Source organism: Protopterus annectens, chromosome 1.part1, assembly GCF_019279795.1.
Source record: "Protopterus annectens isolate FY-2018-M chromosome 1.part1, PAN1.0, whole genome shotgun sequence".
In the NCBI taxonomy this organism is placed as follows: domain Eukaryota; kingdom Metazoa; phylum Chordata; order Ceratodontiformes; family Protopteridae; genus Protopterus; species Protopterus annectens.
The window spans coordinates 933,858,852-933,875,914 of NC_056726.1; the positions used below are offsets into that span (position 1 = coordinate 933,858,852).

At 38.1% G+C, this 17,063-nt stretch overlaps 1 protein-coding gene across 2 annotated transcripts in view; it reads right to left on the reverse strand.

Moving 5' to 3' along the window:
* Window positions 1–605: 605 nt before the first annotated feature.
* Window positions 606–17,063, reverse strand: part of TMEM8B (transmembrane protein 8B) — a 2,953,746-nt gene continuing 2,937,288 nt past the window's right edge. For both annotated transcript variants that reach the window (XM_044079042.1, XM_044079038.1), the window contains exon 13: window positions 606–1,375. In XM_044079042.1, coding sequence (XP_043934977.1) covers window positions 1,040–1,375 — 336 coding nt within the window. In that variant the 3' untranslated portion in view covers window positions 606–1,039. The remainder of the gene's footprint in view (window positions 1,376–17,063) is intronic.

Here is a 17,063-nt window from a genome sequence, read left to right on the forward strand (position 1 = left end):
TTATCATGCCTAAATGTAAAAACTGACAAAATTATTAACTTCTCTAGATAACATAATGAACTGCACAGCAGTCATATATGCAGTCCAGAGAGGTATTTTATTTTCTATTTTGTTTTTTGCTTTAAAATTGTGTTTTGTTCTCAGGGACAAAAATAATGTAAATATGGGTTTCAGTATCAAGCAATAATTGAAATCAAAGTTAAATAGAAAAAAAATATTTCCACATGTAAATTACTTACTTTAGCCTTCAACATAAAATTACAGTCATACTTTTGATAAGCAAAATGAGACAATGAGAGGATTGGCTGGTATCAGTACTACTGTACATCAAGGAGCTATAAGACACACCCCTTTAGGCTCAAGCCTTACATCTGCCAAAGGAATAGTAGTACGTATAACTTGCAAATGTCATTATGCCTTAATGTTTAAAGAATCCATATTTTTTCCATTTCATAACATCATTACTAAGTGTGAAAACAATTTGCAAACTCAGGGCCTAGCCACTGAGGTAAGATTAATTCCACATAGGTTCAATAATTTGTTTTAGACCTCTTCTTAATAAAGTGATAATTATTTTTGATAATGTTGCCTTCATGGAAGTTATCTGGTTCTTGCGTTACTTATTAACTGCCAGACATTTCTATATCTGGCTAAGACTGCATTCAAATAAATGAATAAGAACATCAGTAAATGAATAAAATAAATATATGAATACATACAGATATATAAATAAATACATTTGCATAACTGACATTTTGGTATAAAGTGAAAACAGTTCTCCAGTACATATAAAACAAGAAAAATGTATAACAGCAAGAAACAAAAAAAAAAAAAAAAAAGATGTAAAGGTCCAGCTTAAGACTGAGAAGAAAACTAATGCCTGGTACCAAAGTTTATATAGACAGTTCATGCATTCATCTGAAGTATCCATTACAATTAATTACAATCTTCTGTTCTTGTTAGGTACTCTCCAGTGTTTAAAATGGCATTCAGTCTCTTCTAAGTCATTTTTAGTTCATTCTGCCAGTAACAGCCTGTATCAGCTTGTGCAAATACTATTGATAGATACAGTACCAGGATCGACCAATCCCATTTCCTCATGCTCATTGACACACAACTGATAGCCGCATCCCTTTCTTCGTGGTAGTGGAGTAACTTTTCCATCTGGCTTGGGACGAGGTGGGAGGAGAAAGCCAACACTGCCAGCGATGAGCATGTGCCAAATACTGTGGATGTAGAAGTAGTTCTCTTCGGTCTCTACAAAAGCGTAAAGGCCTACAGCTGAAAATGCAATCAAAGTGCCTGGACACAGATAGAAAACCCAACGCTTCCATGTAGGTGGGTAACAGTGGCGTCTTCTTATAGTACGGACAGTCTGAAAAGAAATGCAAAGGATTACATCTTAACATGATAAGTAGGTTTAGATTCTGCTAATGCAATATATAGAGTTTACTATTTACCAAATGCTCAAAATAAAGAAGCTACCAAATAGCTCTTGCATATGTCTGTAAAACAATAGTATTGGTAAGTGAGTAAATCTTCAAACTTATTTTTTTTTATCTAACTATATTTTGCTGACAGTGAACCAACTGCTTTGATTTTTTTTTTCTTTCAACTTAGTCTTATAAAGCAAGGACTTTTAAAACCTAAAAATGCACAGCAGTCACTGCAAATAACAGATTTATTGTTGGATTTGGACTTTTAAAACCTAAAAATGCGCAGCAGTCACTGCAAGTAACAGATTTGTTGTTGGATTTGGACTTTTAAAACCTAAAAATGCACAGCAGTCACTGCAAGTAACAGATTTGCTGTTGGATTTGGACTTTTAAAACCTAAAAATGCACAGCAGTCACTCAAATAACAGAATTGCTGTTGGATTTGGACTTTTAAAACCTAAAAATGCACAACGGTTACTGCAAATAACAGATTTGCTGTTGGATTTGGACTTTTAAAACCTAAAAATGCACAGCAGTCACTGTAAGTATCAGATTTGTTGTTGGATTTGGACTTTTAAAACCTAAAAATGCACAGCAGTCACTGCAAGTAACAGATTTGCTGTTGGATTTGGACTTTTAAAACCTAAAAATGCACAGCAGTTACTGTAAGTAACAGATTTGCTGTTGGATTTGGACTTTTAAAACCTAAAAATGCACAGCAGACACTGCAAGTAACAAATTTGCTGTTGGATTTGGACTTTTAAAACCTAAACTGCACAGCAGTCACTACAAGTAACAGATTTGTTGGTGGATTTAGACTTTTAAAACTTAAAAATGCACAGCAGTCACTGCAAATAACAGATTTGTTGTTGGACTTGGACTTTTAAAAATTAAAAATGAACAGCAGTCACTGCAAATAACAGATGTGTTGTTGGATTTGGACTTTTAAAACCTAAAAATGCACAGCAGTCACTGCAAATAACAGACTGTTGTTGGATTTGGACTTTTAAAATCTAAAAATGCACAGCAGTCACTGTAAATAACAGATTTGTTGTTGGATTTGGACTTTTAAAACCTAAAATACACAGCAGTCACTGCAAATAACAGATTTGTTGTTGGATTTGAACTGGTGGATTTGTACTGGACTGTTTGAATAGCAAAATGTCTTACATAAAATCATTTAACTTTTCAGCTATTAAGGATGGCTTGCTATATCCATTAAGGTCATCATCTTGTCAAGACTTAAACTGTAATGCCATAAACACAGACAATGTTTTATTCTTCCTGAAATGTTGCAGAATGTTAAGATAAGTGAAACTAATGAATGTTTTTTAACTACTGGGGAAACAGGGAAGTAGATAGAGTAATAGGAAATGGTAAACAAGCTTCTGGTAAGAATGTATTAGTAATTGGAGACTCATTTGTTAAGCATACTAATTCCCCATTCCCCAAGGCCGGACAAGGGCAGGATTACTGTCAGCTGCCTCTTGTGTGCCAAAAATCACAGACCTTAAAAGGGCCTCTCAGAACCCCTTCTTGAGACAAGTATAACTATGACATAGTTGTGTCCACGTGGGAATAAATACCAGGGGAGCAAATCCCTGAGGGATATTTTCAGGCATTTCACAGATACAGATAAGACTCTGTTCCAAAGTGGACTTCTTCCTTCACCAAGAATGATGCCTAGGTATAGAGAGAAGATAAATGCCTTAATAGGTTTAATTGCTAGTATTATTGCAGGGGGACCCAATATGTATCAGTCAGGAATGGGGTCAGTAATAGTCTTATTTGTTCGCAAGAGATTTCCTGCATCTGTCATTTAAAGGTTTCTACATACTGGTAAAAGACTTGTTGTCAACATAGCATAATTCTTAGGCAGAGTCCATCTAATAGATATCCCAACTTAGCAAATTCTTCATACACTAAACTGGTCCAGATTATGGTGCCTCTTCTCAATGCCAGGAATCTTAAATTGCCAATATAACTCTCAATTGTCCAGATATTTGCAGAATGTCCAGTTTTGTGGCTCATATTTTTGGTCTGTTCCTTATAACATTTGTGGTTTTCTGGAAAATCACTGGGATAATCTGATGATTAGAGTTGCCAAATAATGACATACATTTGAGTTTCAGACTTCATATCCTTCTGAAAATGTATGTTAAAACAAACCGTGTTACTCTAGCAACTTTCTAAGTTTATAAAAGAAATATTTAAAATATGCCCGTATTTTTTGGGCCTTTGTCTCCCCATTTTGTCAGGCTTTGTCCAAATTTCTTGCACTATAAGATTGGGAGGTATGATTGCCAAATCCTGAGGTGCTCTGCATCCAGAACATGTCCACACTACAGATGTGGTTTAAATGCAAAGAAAACACTCCCGTTAGAAGTAGGTTTTGCACTTACCATGTTTTCAGATCTATTAAAAGCTGCCATGATGTTTTCATACTTGTCAAGGACCCCAGCTCACCTAAACTGATACCAAGAGTCCTACAACCTGGGTGCCAGAACTTCAGTTTTCCATGGAGAAGACAAACCACTAACTTAAAACATGCTGCAAAACTACCTCAATGCCTCCAGATAATCATTTTGGAGTCCTGGAAGTTTAAAAAGAAATTTCTATAAACAATTACTACCCAGCCATGGACTGGCACATCTATACCTCTTATAGAGGATATGTCTAAAGATTTCTGGATTTGATAAATAATAATTCCCTGGACTAAATAATTAGTGTACCCACTAGAAGCTAAAATCTTTTGAATGGGTCATCTAGATACTGGAAACTACAGATCCATAAGTCTCACTAGTCTTATATGCAAAACCATGGAAAGAGTTATCATAGAAATGATCCATAATGACATAGGAAGTCTCTAGACACTGGACCAACCCAGTTTGGTTTTGTCAAGGGCAGATCATGCCTAGTCAATCCGGTGGACTTCTTTGAGAAGATCACCAAAACAATGGATGATGGAAAAATGGTTCATGCTGCCTACATTAATTTGGCCAAAGCATTTGGCACAATACCCCTCTCAGGCATTGTTGACAAACTCAAGAGGTTAGGTACAAACCCTTATGTCACTCAGTAGATAGCCAGCTGGCTCTCTCAGACCCAGGAAGTTATAACTTGGGAGTCCACCTCTACAAAAAGGCTAGTTACAAGTGGAGTCCCTCAGGGACTGGTCCTAGGACTGCTCCTTTTTTGGCATTTAATGACTTTGTATTCTTTTACTGAGGGACCTCTGTGGACTAAATTTAAATGCCAAGAAATGCATAATAGTACCCTTTGGGAAGTCATCCACCCCTATTAACTATCATATTGACATCACACCACTAAGATTTTAGCCAGTAGTCAATGATTTGGAGACACACATAGTAATCTAGCCTTTGACCATCATGTGTCTGCAGTAGTAAGGAAATCATTCTATGTTGTGAAACTTATAAAAAAAGGTATGGCATCTAGGCCCAAGTAAGTCATTGTTCAACTGTATTTAGCATTCATCAGACCTATCATTGAGTACAATGCCCCTTTTGGTATGTACCTAACCAAGAATATTCAACAACTGGAACATTCACAGATTTTCCTTACTAAATAAGTACAGTGCACAAGTAACATATCCTATGTGACCACCTCAAGGCTCTATCCCTGTATTCTGTCTCCTACAGGCTCTTGGTGGTGAAGATCTATGCCTGGCATACAAGGTATTATCGACCCCACTCTGATGGGCCTCTTGCATATCTGTAAAACAAACAGCACCAGAGTTACCCATTCTAAAAACTTAAACCTTATCTGTGATATAAATAGGACCTGCTGAAGAGACAGGTATGTATCCCAGAGACTACTCCCTTCTCTGGAACAGGCTACTCATCCATGTGAAGCAGAATTCCTCTCTTAACCAATTTAAGTGTAACTAGGACAATTGGATGGAGAACAGGAAATTCATCCCTGGTTTGGAACCTTTGCCTCTAATGGACACAGGCAGCCTTTAAAGGGTTCATCTCCCAAGCCCCTGCTTACACCTACCATGGGATTGAGAACATATCAGAGATTTGGGATGCATGGCTAGTCTTAAAAAGGCCCTTGTAAATGTAAATCCTAGGAAACACCTATGAACTCTGTACCTATGAATCAATTCCTCACTTATATTACATTTACCTGTTTTCCATTCACTTAGGCTATTCTACTCTGGTTAACTCAGACCATAAACTTGTGACAATTATTTTCAAAATCACCACCCCCCTGTAACTGATGACTTTGCATTTAAGGACTTCAACAGAATGAACCTCCTGCTACAATTATAAAATGAAATGTCTAAATTTACCCATGACATCACCACTGTTGGCTTTGACACTGTCCAACTTCACTAAGGAGGTTTATACCCTCTTGGACAAATGCATAGTGCTAGTACTCTCAATTACAGTCAAATATAATGGGAAATTTAAAAACAACTCTTGATGAGCAACTGACATAAACTTTATATCAAGAGGAAAAAACGCTTCATAAACTGTACTTCAAGGTAAGAACTCTTCAGAGTGAGAACAGCTTAAAAATATTAACAAGAAAATGAAAAGCACTACAAGGACCAGTAATGCAACATATGAACTGAGATTAGTTTCTGAAGAAAATTATAACTAAAAATCCTTCTTTGTCAATGTTAGACATTCCACGGTATGACTCCTTAAATCTTGTGTATTACAGGCAACATGGGATATATGCAAATGACCCTTTAAGGACATCAGGTGTTTCAACTACATGGCAATACTTAATGTCCATGACTTTTTTTCTTTTTAAGTCTATTTATGGATAAATTCAGGCCAATAAAGCCAAACCCCACTAGCTGTGGACATGCATGTTTCAGCCTTCTTATGGCATCATCAGCACAGCATAAGTGTAATGTTTGGATAACCTTTCAAAACACAGGGTTGTCGTACCCAGCTGATATCCATATCCATAGGGTGTCTGCAAAATATCCCAACCAACAAACTAAAACAATGAGTAAAAAGGTCACACAGATGCACCAATCAGTAAAAACCAAAAGACAAATCTACTGAATGGTTTGTGAGTGTGACCTTTTTACTCGGTTACAGCTGAAAAATGCCATCTGAGAGCTGATCTGCCTAAGACATGAGACCCAATACTCCTTTATAATAAGCATTTATGCATATACCTCTCCAGATAAGGGGTACAGGACCAGTTGTTGCAAGTACTTCAAGAGTAAAGCCTTAAAGTAGGGGAATAGAAGGTTATAGACTAAAGACTGGGCAATATTTTCTGTTCCACAGGTGAGAAGTAGCTAAACGTTTACAGACTGAATGGCAGTAAAGTTGTCCGCGAAAATGTGCAAAAGCGATTTAGAAGGTTGTAAAACTATAACAGATTTCTGGAGGACCAGTTGCAGCCAAACCTTCACTTAGAAAGATTAAGAATGAAGTGTATCTTGCTGAACAAGTAGTGCCCTGCTCAAAAAGGAGAGAGTGCTGAATATTGAATTCTGCTGTAGGGGCATCATATGATAGCAATGCACCCTAACTTGGAATACAGATGTAATTTTACTCAAAGTCTACAAACAGATGATAGTTTTATCCTTTTCCTCATACGGAGGTTGGTATCAGTGAGCTGAAGTTAGTAGAAATGATTTCTTAAAGCGTAACAGCTTGGTTAATATGGACAACTTTACTGTCACAAGTATCTGGTCCATAAGAAGTAGTATTGTGTAATCCATCTTACCCCACTAGAATGATGGGGTTCAACCAAATCAATACTTTGCAACTCCTAAATACTGAAGAGAATGGAGTATTTCTATTCCTGGAAGTGGTAATGAGAGTCCATAGCACTCTATATTGTGGAATGCCATTATCCATTCTGGGGGTAGGTAATGGCATTCCATAACTTAGTGAATGCTACTGCCTATTCAGTGGGTAACCCCAAACTAACCAAAGATTCTGTTGGGTTTCAGAGTTTGGGAAAGTTCTTCAATGCAGCAGCTCCAGCAGTATGTCAGACCTGGTATTGCAGACAGGGTCCTGTCTGCTGGTGCCTCACCGTGACATACTGTACCATCTATGCAGAGATCAGTAAACCTAACACAAGATGAACAAGGTCTTAAACACAGGTCTCTCTCTCTCTAGCTTGCCACACACACACACACACACACACACACACACACACACACACACACACACACACACACACACACACACACACATTAAAATAGTGCTGCAAGATGATACACAGCATGAATTACAACAACGTAGCTGCACACAGGTTTGTGGCTGACAAATGGATGCAGGCTGATAGTGCTGAGATCACTAGTTTCTCTCAAGGACAGCCATTTTTACACATGCAGTGATGTCAATTTGTTGCTCACAAGTATACAAGTAATTTTGTAAGACCAAAGAAATGGCAACATCTGGATAAAGGTCACCACAATGAAGACAGGTAATATTCTGCAATTTTGACAGACACGTGGCATGCATATCTTTGGCAAGGGAAAAGCAAATAAGGCATGCCAGGATAAGATGTGGCAGGGAGTTGTGTAAAATGTCAGTGTTGTGAGAGGCCATACTGGGACTATAGTACAGGTGCAGTACGGGGTCACTGAAATTATACTACATGCTGTTAACAAAGCACAGACTATTGTCAGGACAGGACCATAAGACTTGGTGGACCACTGACACAATGATATGTCACAGAGGTGGAGAACTTCTTCATGTCACTGTCTGAGTCAGGTGAGAGAACCCTCCTATGTCACAGTGGCTTGGATGTGAGAGCTTGACTGGCAATGACAGCAAGAGCATACATGTGGATGCAACACGTTAGTACTACATTGCTCCAGTGCAGTTGTACAATATCCCACTAGTGTGCATGCTGCATTCAACAGAAATATGGATATCTGTCCACCAGGTACTTTGGGTACACTGCACACAACACCATCCTATAGTATGATGGCACTGTCAGCAATGCTTACATTTTAAGGCAGACACACGATCCCCACTGTGGAGCCACTGGAAGAGGGACATAATGAAACTCTGGTATCCTCAGTGTTTATCTCCGGATTGTCTAGCCATGTTAGCTCTATACTGGCAATCAGATGGCACTAATGCAGACAACATTCATGAACCACACTCTGAGGTACATGTAACCATCATAGCTCTGTAGGTGTCCATAACTGATGTAGCTACAGAACTTTACCCAAACACTATGCCACCATTGGCATCAATGAGTGGGTTTGTAGGTCAGTGACTGGGGCTCAGATGGTCACTATGCACTGTGTCCAAGATGCTGCTGCACTGAGTGGCCAGTATGAGGAATTGCAACCACTGCAGGAACAGAGTGACATATCGTGATGCATGCAAGAGATATGGCATACAGAGATTTACAGAAGACATGCTTGTTGGGGCAGTGGAGACCATATCCGCATTCACTACTGCCTCTGTGAGAATCCTGGCAAATCCTGACTGTGGACACACACAGTGTACAGTCATAGACCAGATATCAGAAACCATATCACTATTATCTCTGGCATAGCTACCTCTATCCTTAGGCAAGTATACTACCATAGTCATGGCAGATGGTGTTTCTGGCTCCAGCACATACCAGCAGGCCAGCTACTCCGGGTCCCAAATTTCCATTCCACAGGATCATAGGTATTCCTTTTGTTATTGATCTGTGAAGATCTTAAGAAGCCTAGCCTTACATTCCCATGGTAGTTTTAAGTCCTTATATTTTGTGGACAAGTAACACAGGAACTGGCAGAACAAAGAAATGTTGGCACATTTATATGTTCACACTATTCATGTCAGGCAGTGGTACTAAATGGGGGTGAATTTTCTGTTAACCAAAGCATTCAACCCTGAGGGGTATTCACCCACAAACCCTATAAATTTACATTCTATAAAGCACTTAATTTATAAGCTGAGCCATGGAAGCCATCCTTCTCCCCTGTTGGCATACACAGAGAAGCATCTAGCTGTGGCTGGTCACAGGGGTAATAGATACCAGCCATCTTCTCACTTCCCAAATGATGGTCACAAAGGGGTTCCTGAACATACTTGCACAAGTGCAACATTATTCATCAGACATTATGTCTCTAGCTCTGTGTACCACATTATACACCCGGCCAGGATTCATATACTGGAATCACCATCCCAGTCCTGGAGGATGTGAACCCTGGTACCTCAAAACCTGAAGCCATGCCCATGGCTACACAGATAGGTCTCTCCCACACACTTCTGTTACCCAACAACAGTCAAGCCACAACCCTGATGATCTAATTTTTGTTGCAATAAATGTTAGAAGTATAAGAAATAAAATTGCTGTAATACGTGCCTGGATTACCCAACATAATAAACCTGATGTTCTCACTGTAACTGTAACTTGGCTTAAATCCAGCATAAACAACTCAGAGGTTATACCTTCTGGCTACAATATCATCTGTAATGAATGTGTAAACAGTAGATTTTGTGATATTGCTATAATATTTCCCAAAACCTGCTACATTTCCCCTTACAGCAAACCAACACCAAAATTCAGTTCAGCAGAGCTTCTTATTCCTTTCCTCAAAACAAACAAGTATAAATATATTTATTGCTGTCCTTTACATCCTTCCTGGCAACAATACAGCTATACTAGAATATATCATACATTAGATATTCATATCATTTCCACAAGAAAAAAAATTACTAGGTAATGTGAATGTAAATTGATTGGACATAGACTCTGACTCTTACATCTAACATGAACTTATATGGTTTCACACAACTATTTAACAGCCCCACACATTATAGCAAGACATCAAATTCTGTATAGACTGCATCCTAGTATCAGACCATAGCAAATACTCCATCACAATTACAATGTCAGATTCTCTCAGTGATGATCTCTTAATCTATATGACTAGACATCACACACATCCAGTTAAGCAGCATATTTATAAAATAACACGTATTCTTTCCAATTTTAACCCAGAAATGCTCATTACTATACTATCATCCATTAACTGGAACTTCCTAAAAATCTCCCTTTTAGATAATGCTGTAAATGAATTCATTGCAACTTTTCTAAATATCCTAAATAGTCTTGCTAGAAGGAAGAGAATGAAAACAAATAATGCAATTTAGCTTTCCAAAAAGAGTAGAATAATAATGCAGGACAGAGAAAAAGCATGGAAAGAATGGCAGACATATAAAACACCTCAGTATTTTGAAAACTTCAGACTGCTTCACAATTGTAGTAAAAAGCAAATAAATGAAGACAAAAAACTAAACTAAAATAACTTTCAGAATAATACTAAACACAACCTTAAAACATTTTGGACATCCATTAAATAAATTTTACATCTCAGACAAAAATTCAACCTAAACCCCTCTCCCGATAGCTCACCACTCAAAACAGCAACACAGCTCAGTGGTTATTTTCCAGATAGTACACCATCTTTAGTTTAAGGATTTCTCAACAGCTACTCCCAACACTACCCAACAGCCATATATCACCACATCTACTTTCACCTTCAAACCTGTGCCCACGTCCTATATAAAACTACTCTTAAACAAACTTAAACTGTGCTCTTTTCAGCTGATGACTTTCCAAGCAAGTACCTAAAATAGCAGCCAGTGGCATTGCCTATCCTGCCTCAGTCCTTATAAATAGGTCAATCCAGGAATCCCTCCCTCCCTCTCTTTGGAAAAAATCAAACATTATCCCCTCTGCACAAAGGAGGACATTCAACAGACATTAGTATCTTTAGACCTACAGCAATCTTATCTCCCCTCACCAAAGTACTTGAACAATGTATCCATAAGCAATTGCTAGACTATCTCCTGTAGGAGTAACTCCTATCCCCTGCACAACATGAGTTCTATCCTTCCCATAGTAATAGCACTGCCCTTACAACCTATATAGATACTGTCAATAAAGCTAGAGATTATGGCAAACTAGTCATTCCTTATTTCAAGACTTATCTAAAGCCTTCAACACAGTTTGTCACAGTAAACTTCTTCAAATGTCCTCACTATGTCTATCTCAGCCTACTCTTCTGCGGTTCAAAAGCTACCTGTCCAATAGGTATCAGTCAGTAAAATGACACTCCACACTCTCTCCTTACCTCCCAGTCCCCAGCCGTGTACCAGAAGGCTCTATTATTGCTCCCCTCCTCTTTAACATTTTCACCAACATCCTCAATACTTCCACACCAAAGGCCACCCTAATGCAATACACAGATGATTCCATTCTCATTTGTACATCTGACAACATGGTACACCTCCAAAAAATTACTCATGAAGCTTTAACAGCCACTGAAACATGGCTTCATAACTCACAACTCATACTCAACTCAAAAAAAGACAAACTACTACTTTTTTTCCCAAATCCGTCTGTCATGGAAAAACAAAATATAAAGTCCTCTCTCTTGATAATGAAACCACTGAAGTCATTTCTCATAGCAAACTATAAGGGGTGATAGTGGATGATAATTTTACATTCGACCTGCATATACAAAATTGCAAAAGAAAAACTAACATCAAAAACTAGGGATGCTTTACAGAGCCAAAAACTTTCTCACTGACACAACTAAAACTACACTTGCCACTACTTATCTACTCTCTATTCTTCTTTATGGCTCTCTCATCCTTAATAACTTCCAGAATTCACAAAAATTAAAACTTGAACAATGCTTCAAAAAGTTGCTAAATTTGCAGCACATATCCCTTTCAGAGCCCACCACTGTATAGTACTGAAAAGCATAAATTGGGTAGAACTGCCTCATCAACTAACATATACATAACATCTTACTACCTATAAACATATCCTGCATCCATCTGCCTGTCTAGCACTAAAAAACAAACATTCTCCCAACTCTGTTCCCAGTTGGTTATTGCGATCCAGTGACTAAAACCTCTCATCTGTTTATAAACATAGCAAATCTGCTGGGTATTGTCTGTACTTGTAAAAGGTTGCTATGGCCTGGAACTCCTTACCTGTATCCATCAGGTCTATACCTCTATCCCATAGGTTCATAGGTTGGTACTAGGCTATCAGCCCTAGGGCCTACACAAGCCTAGCCATAACCATTCCCTGGATATTTCTTCCCACAAAAAGCTGTCTTGGTTCTAGTCCAGGATAAACTATATCCCTAAATGTGAGCACTTATCTTTTCATTCCTTTTACTTCCTTACTCTCCCTTCTTCACTTACTTCTTTACTGCTATCTCTCTTCCCTGACTTTCTCTCTAAATATACCATAAGCCATTTTTCCTCACTTTGTATTGCATTTCCTATTTGCATTAGACTAACTTATCTTTAATTTCTCTACAAACTGTCTAAAATTTCTGTAATATTAAATGATTGTCATATACCTTGGATTGATTGGTAACCGACATTTTCATATTATGCTTAACTTTTTATAATTATTTAAACTCCAAATGTTTTTGTTTTATTATTGAAGGTTTTAAAATTATAGTTCTTAAAAGGTTTTGTAATAATTTGCAGGTTTTCTCACTGGGCCTCCAATGAAAATGGACTTCTACTCAGTCATCAAATGTCAATAACTAACTAACTAAATACACATCCACTTCCCATAACTCTCCCTGTATGTTTACATTGTTAACCCCTGCCCTGTGTCCCATCCCACTTGCACAGTCTATGCCCTGCCCACTGTACTGGCATTTCTGAACATGACAATGTCTAATGCGCAACTTGGCCAGTCAATTCACTGAACTCCATAGCCAAGGAGTGTCAATGCATGGTTCCTTTTTATTCTGTGTTCTCCAGGTCATGTTACATAAATGGCGACCAGAACACCAACTCTTTGCCAGTGCTACTACATATGCAACCACCTCTGCCTTGCATGGGGTTTCTCAGACGGCTTTTCACCCAACTCCTTCTTTGAAACAGCCACATATCTATCTGACATGTCCCTCTCTGTAACTATTTTTGTAGCATCATGCTACAATCCACAAATATCTTACTACATGTCTCTGGTACAAACTGCAGCACACTAGTAGATGTGGAAGAGAACCTTCAGAAGTTTGAACACATGTTCAATGATATTCCATGTCTGAAACAATGAATTATTGCATGCCATCTGTGTCATCATCTATGGGTTGTGAGCCATGGTCATCAGTCATGATTCCAAGTCGCATCTAGTATCACCTGCAAGACACAATACTGTTCAGCATCATGAGTCACCTGCTACCAATTACCATGGGAACAGTATATCCTGGCCTGTGCAGTCAGCACTGTGTGTACCCAACAACTTGGTAATGCTGTGGAAAGTTACCTCAAATGAAATACTGGTAGAGGTCACATATGCCCAGATGTAGAAATCATAAGAACTACCTGCATAGCACATAGACATAATGTATATATTACCCTATGCACTGCATTTAACAGAGTGATCGTTTTCTGGTTGATATATATATACCAGATGCAATGTGGAGCAAGTGAGGCCTTTATGGCAATAAGGCTGCAGTCTGTGGCCCCTAGGACAATTTTATTTATGTATTTATTTATTTATTTATTTTGATAACCGGGTAGTGTCCGACTGGACGAGAAGCCTATTTTCATCTGAGACCCAGGGAGAAAAGCTCCAAAATACAAACAAGCTAAGAGGTAGATAATACAGATGATCAAGGAATAGCAAGAGATGTAGCATAATGCAGATTAAACCGTACTATCTAAGAAGCCACAGAGATATAAGTACAGTGTCAAATATTCAATACAACAGGTTAAAACTTACAGAGTAAACAAAACACAAATTCTTAGCTAACATGGTGCCACTCAAATTACAGATAAATACAGGAACAGAAAACTATTTACAATGAAGTTAAATTTATGTTCAAGTGCAAATATAAGGACACACTAAAGAGGATGAGAGGTAAGTAGAAATTGGCAAACAGTTCCTGAGAAAAATAAAGAGGTTATATGTAGGTAAAAAGTTGGAATGTTTCTATAGCCATGATTATTACTGTGACACGGATGTCAAAGCCAACTGGAATAGACATTTCATACATCCCCACTTACTTCCATTTGAGGGCAGCACGTCTACTAACTTCAATATTGCATCTCTGCCCACATAACAGTAGTAACAATGCCATGGTCATTGAGGTGATGGCATAATAGCCACTGGAGACCTCATCTGTGATCTCAGTGGTAACAGCTACCAACACAATGAACACTGATTTTGAGGGAGGGCAATAGCATGTGATGTCCTGCTAACATCAAAGCCAGTCCTAGTATCGTAACATAAGTGCAGATCCTGTACATCCCAAAATTCTGATGACCAGTGTAGCTGACTGCTGTGGTTGTCTAAGCTAATTTTTTGCATTTATGAATCACTCTGCTATGCTTGGTTTTGATATTTCTGTGCTAGTGTGGTCACACTACAAGTCTCTGAATCATCACCTCCTTATGCATTCATACTCACCTCTCACCACACTATATATATATATATATATATATATATATATATATATATATATATATATATATATATATATATATATATATATATACAGTGTCTCTCTCTCTCTCTCTCTTTATATATATATATATATATATATATATATATTTAGAGAGAGAGAGAGATGTATTTTTTCTCATTGTTTTATCTGTGTATTTACAATTTGTGTTTGCCTCCAGTCTATCTCCAAGCTACCCTGAAAAAGTCCATTTTAATCAGTGCTGTATCCAGTCAACACCTTTACATAAGTAAATAAACTCATAAAAATTAAATGTTAATGTACAACACTTGAGTTCCACTGTAATTTGTTGAAATCAATTCCCATGACACTTTGAGTACATGAAGCAAACTAAACAAAAGTTGATTTCAATGAAAACTGAAACAAAAAGCTATTTACCTGGATAATAAAATGAAAAAAATTATGAAATGTTACTGGGAGCACAAACTTCCTTATAACCTCCCTTACTTATATATACTCACTTCATGTCATGCATCCAGGGAGAAAATACCACAGAAACTGAATAAATAAAGTACACAAATAGCAGCAATTTCTCATACAAAGCAGTGATCAGACAGTTACTTTCAGGGAAGTGATCTTGACTAACTCATCAGCATTGCACTCATCCAAGAGTTAAAAAAAAAAAAACTAAAGCTTCTTCTCCAATATTCTTTAGACTGAGTCAAACCATGGCCATATCCTACAATCCATACATTTCTCACAAGCCAGTGCATATAAGTTACCCTGTAGATTTATTTAAAACAATGTATTAATGACTCCATTGGTCTATTCCTCTGCTCATACCCCATAATGTACTTCAGTAAATTTGAAGAACTTCAGTTTAAAAGTATAGCTGTGTATATTAACTAGAATTATTATAACTCATAGCTTGTCTTCAGTTGTTTTCATTCTTATTAAGATTTTCTGATTTTTCAGATTCAGGACTTTCTGCATGGATTACCCGCTCGAAAGGCATGAATCTAATATGCAACATCAACAAAACCTGCTGTAGAGACAGGTTTGTCTCCCAGAGGCTGCCCACCTACGGAATAGACTTCCCATACATGTCAAACAGAGTACCTCGCTGATCCTCTTCAAGCCCAACCTTGATGAGTGGATGGGAAACCACAAATTTGTCCCAGGGGTTTCACCTGTGTCTCTCATTGACAGGGACGATAGGTGCTGACTAAGGTTTCTTTTTGTGGATAAACTCTAGGCTAGGCCTGTAAGGGCCCCAGGGCCATTAGCCTAGTAACTTCTGATGATCCTATGATCCAATGAACAGGCAGGAAGCTTCATCAGAAATTTGGATAATATCATGGCATGTCTCTTAATAAGTCCAGGGGGGTATGGAGTAGCTGGTTAACCTGGAGTGGATGGGGCAAGAGGGCTGGGCCATTAACATTTAATAAAAGTTGTAAGGAAGTGGTACTTGTGGTAGTAGTAGTACTTGTAGTGGTACTTGTAGCAGTAGTAGTTGTACTAGTAGTGGTACTTGAAATAATAGTGGCTGAAGGTGAAGGATAAGTAGAGCTGCAGCAGTGCTCACCCATTTTACATGTACCTCAAAGATGATGATGATGGGTCATGATTTGGGTGTGCTCATCTATTTTTTAACCAGATTAGAGAATGGAAAAGGGAACACAGGAAAGAGATGAAGAATAACAAACATAATGTGAAAATCTAAGAAATGAGCAAGATGGAGGTGGGGACGGATGGTTACATTTTTTGTGGGTTAGGTGTTCATTTTTCATATATGACGAGAGGACAAAATGGGGAGGGGAGTAATAGAAGTAAGAGGTTTATGGTAGGTAGCAGGGACAGCTATCAGACATAGTGTATACACACGCGTGTGTGTATGTATGTGTGTGTGTGTGTGTGTGTGTGTGTGTGTGTGTGTGTGTGTGTGTGTGTGTGTGTGTGTGTGTGTGTGTACATGCATGAATATGACTGCACGTGCTTCTGTGTGTAAGTGCTTGTGTGTATGCACACACTCTGTGCTGTTATTAAATGGAACTGAGGACATATTTTTGTAGACTTTCCTGCCCTAATCTCAATGAGCTTGCACCTATATGGCACGATGGAAATGATGCTATATTTTTAAGGTGTCCCTCAAAATACTATACAATATGCTAACATTTCTTTGCTCTGAGGTGTACTGACAATTGGCATAAACATAA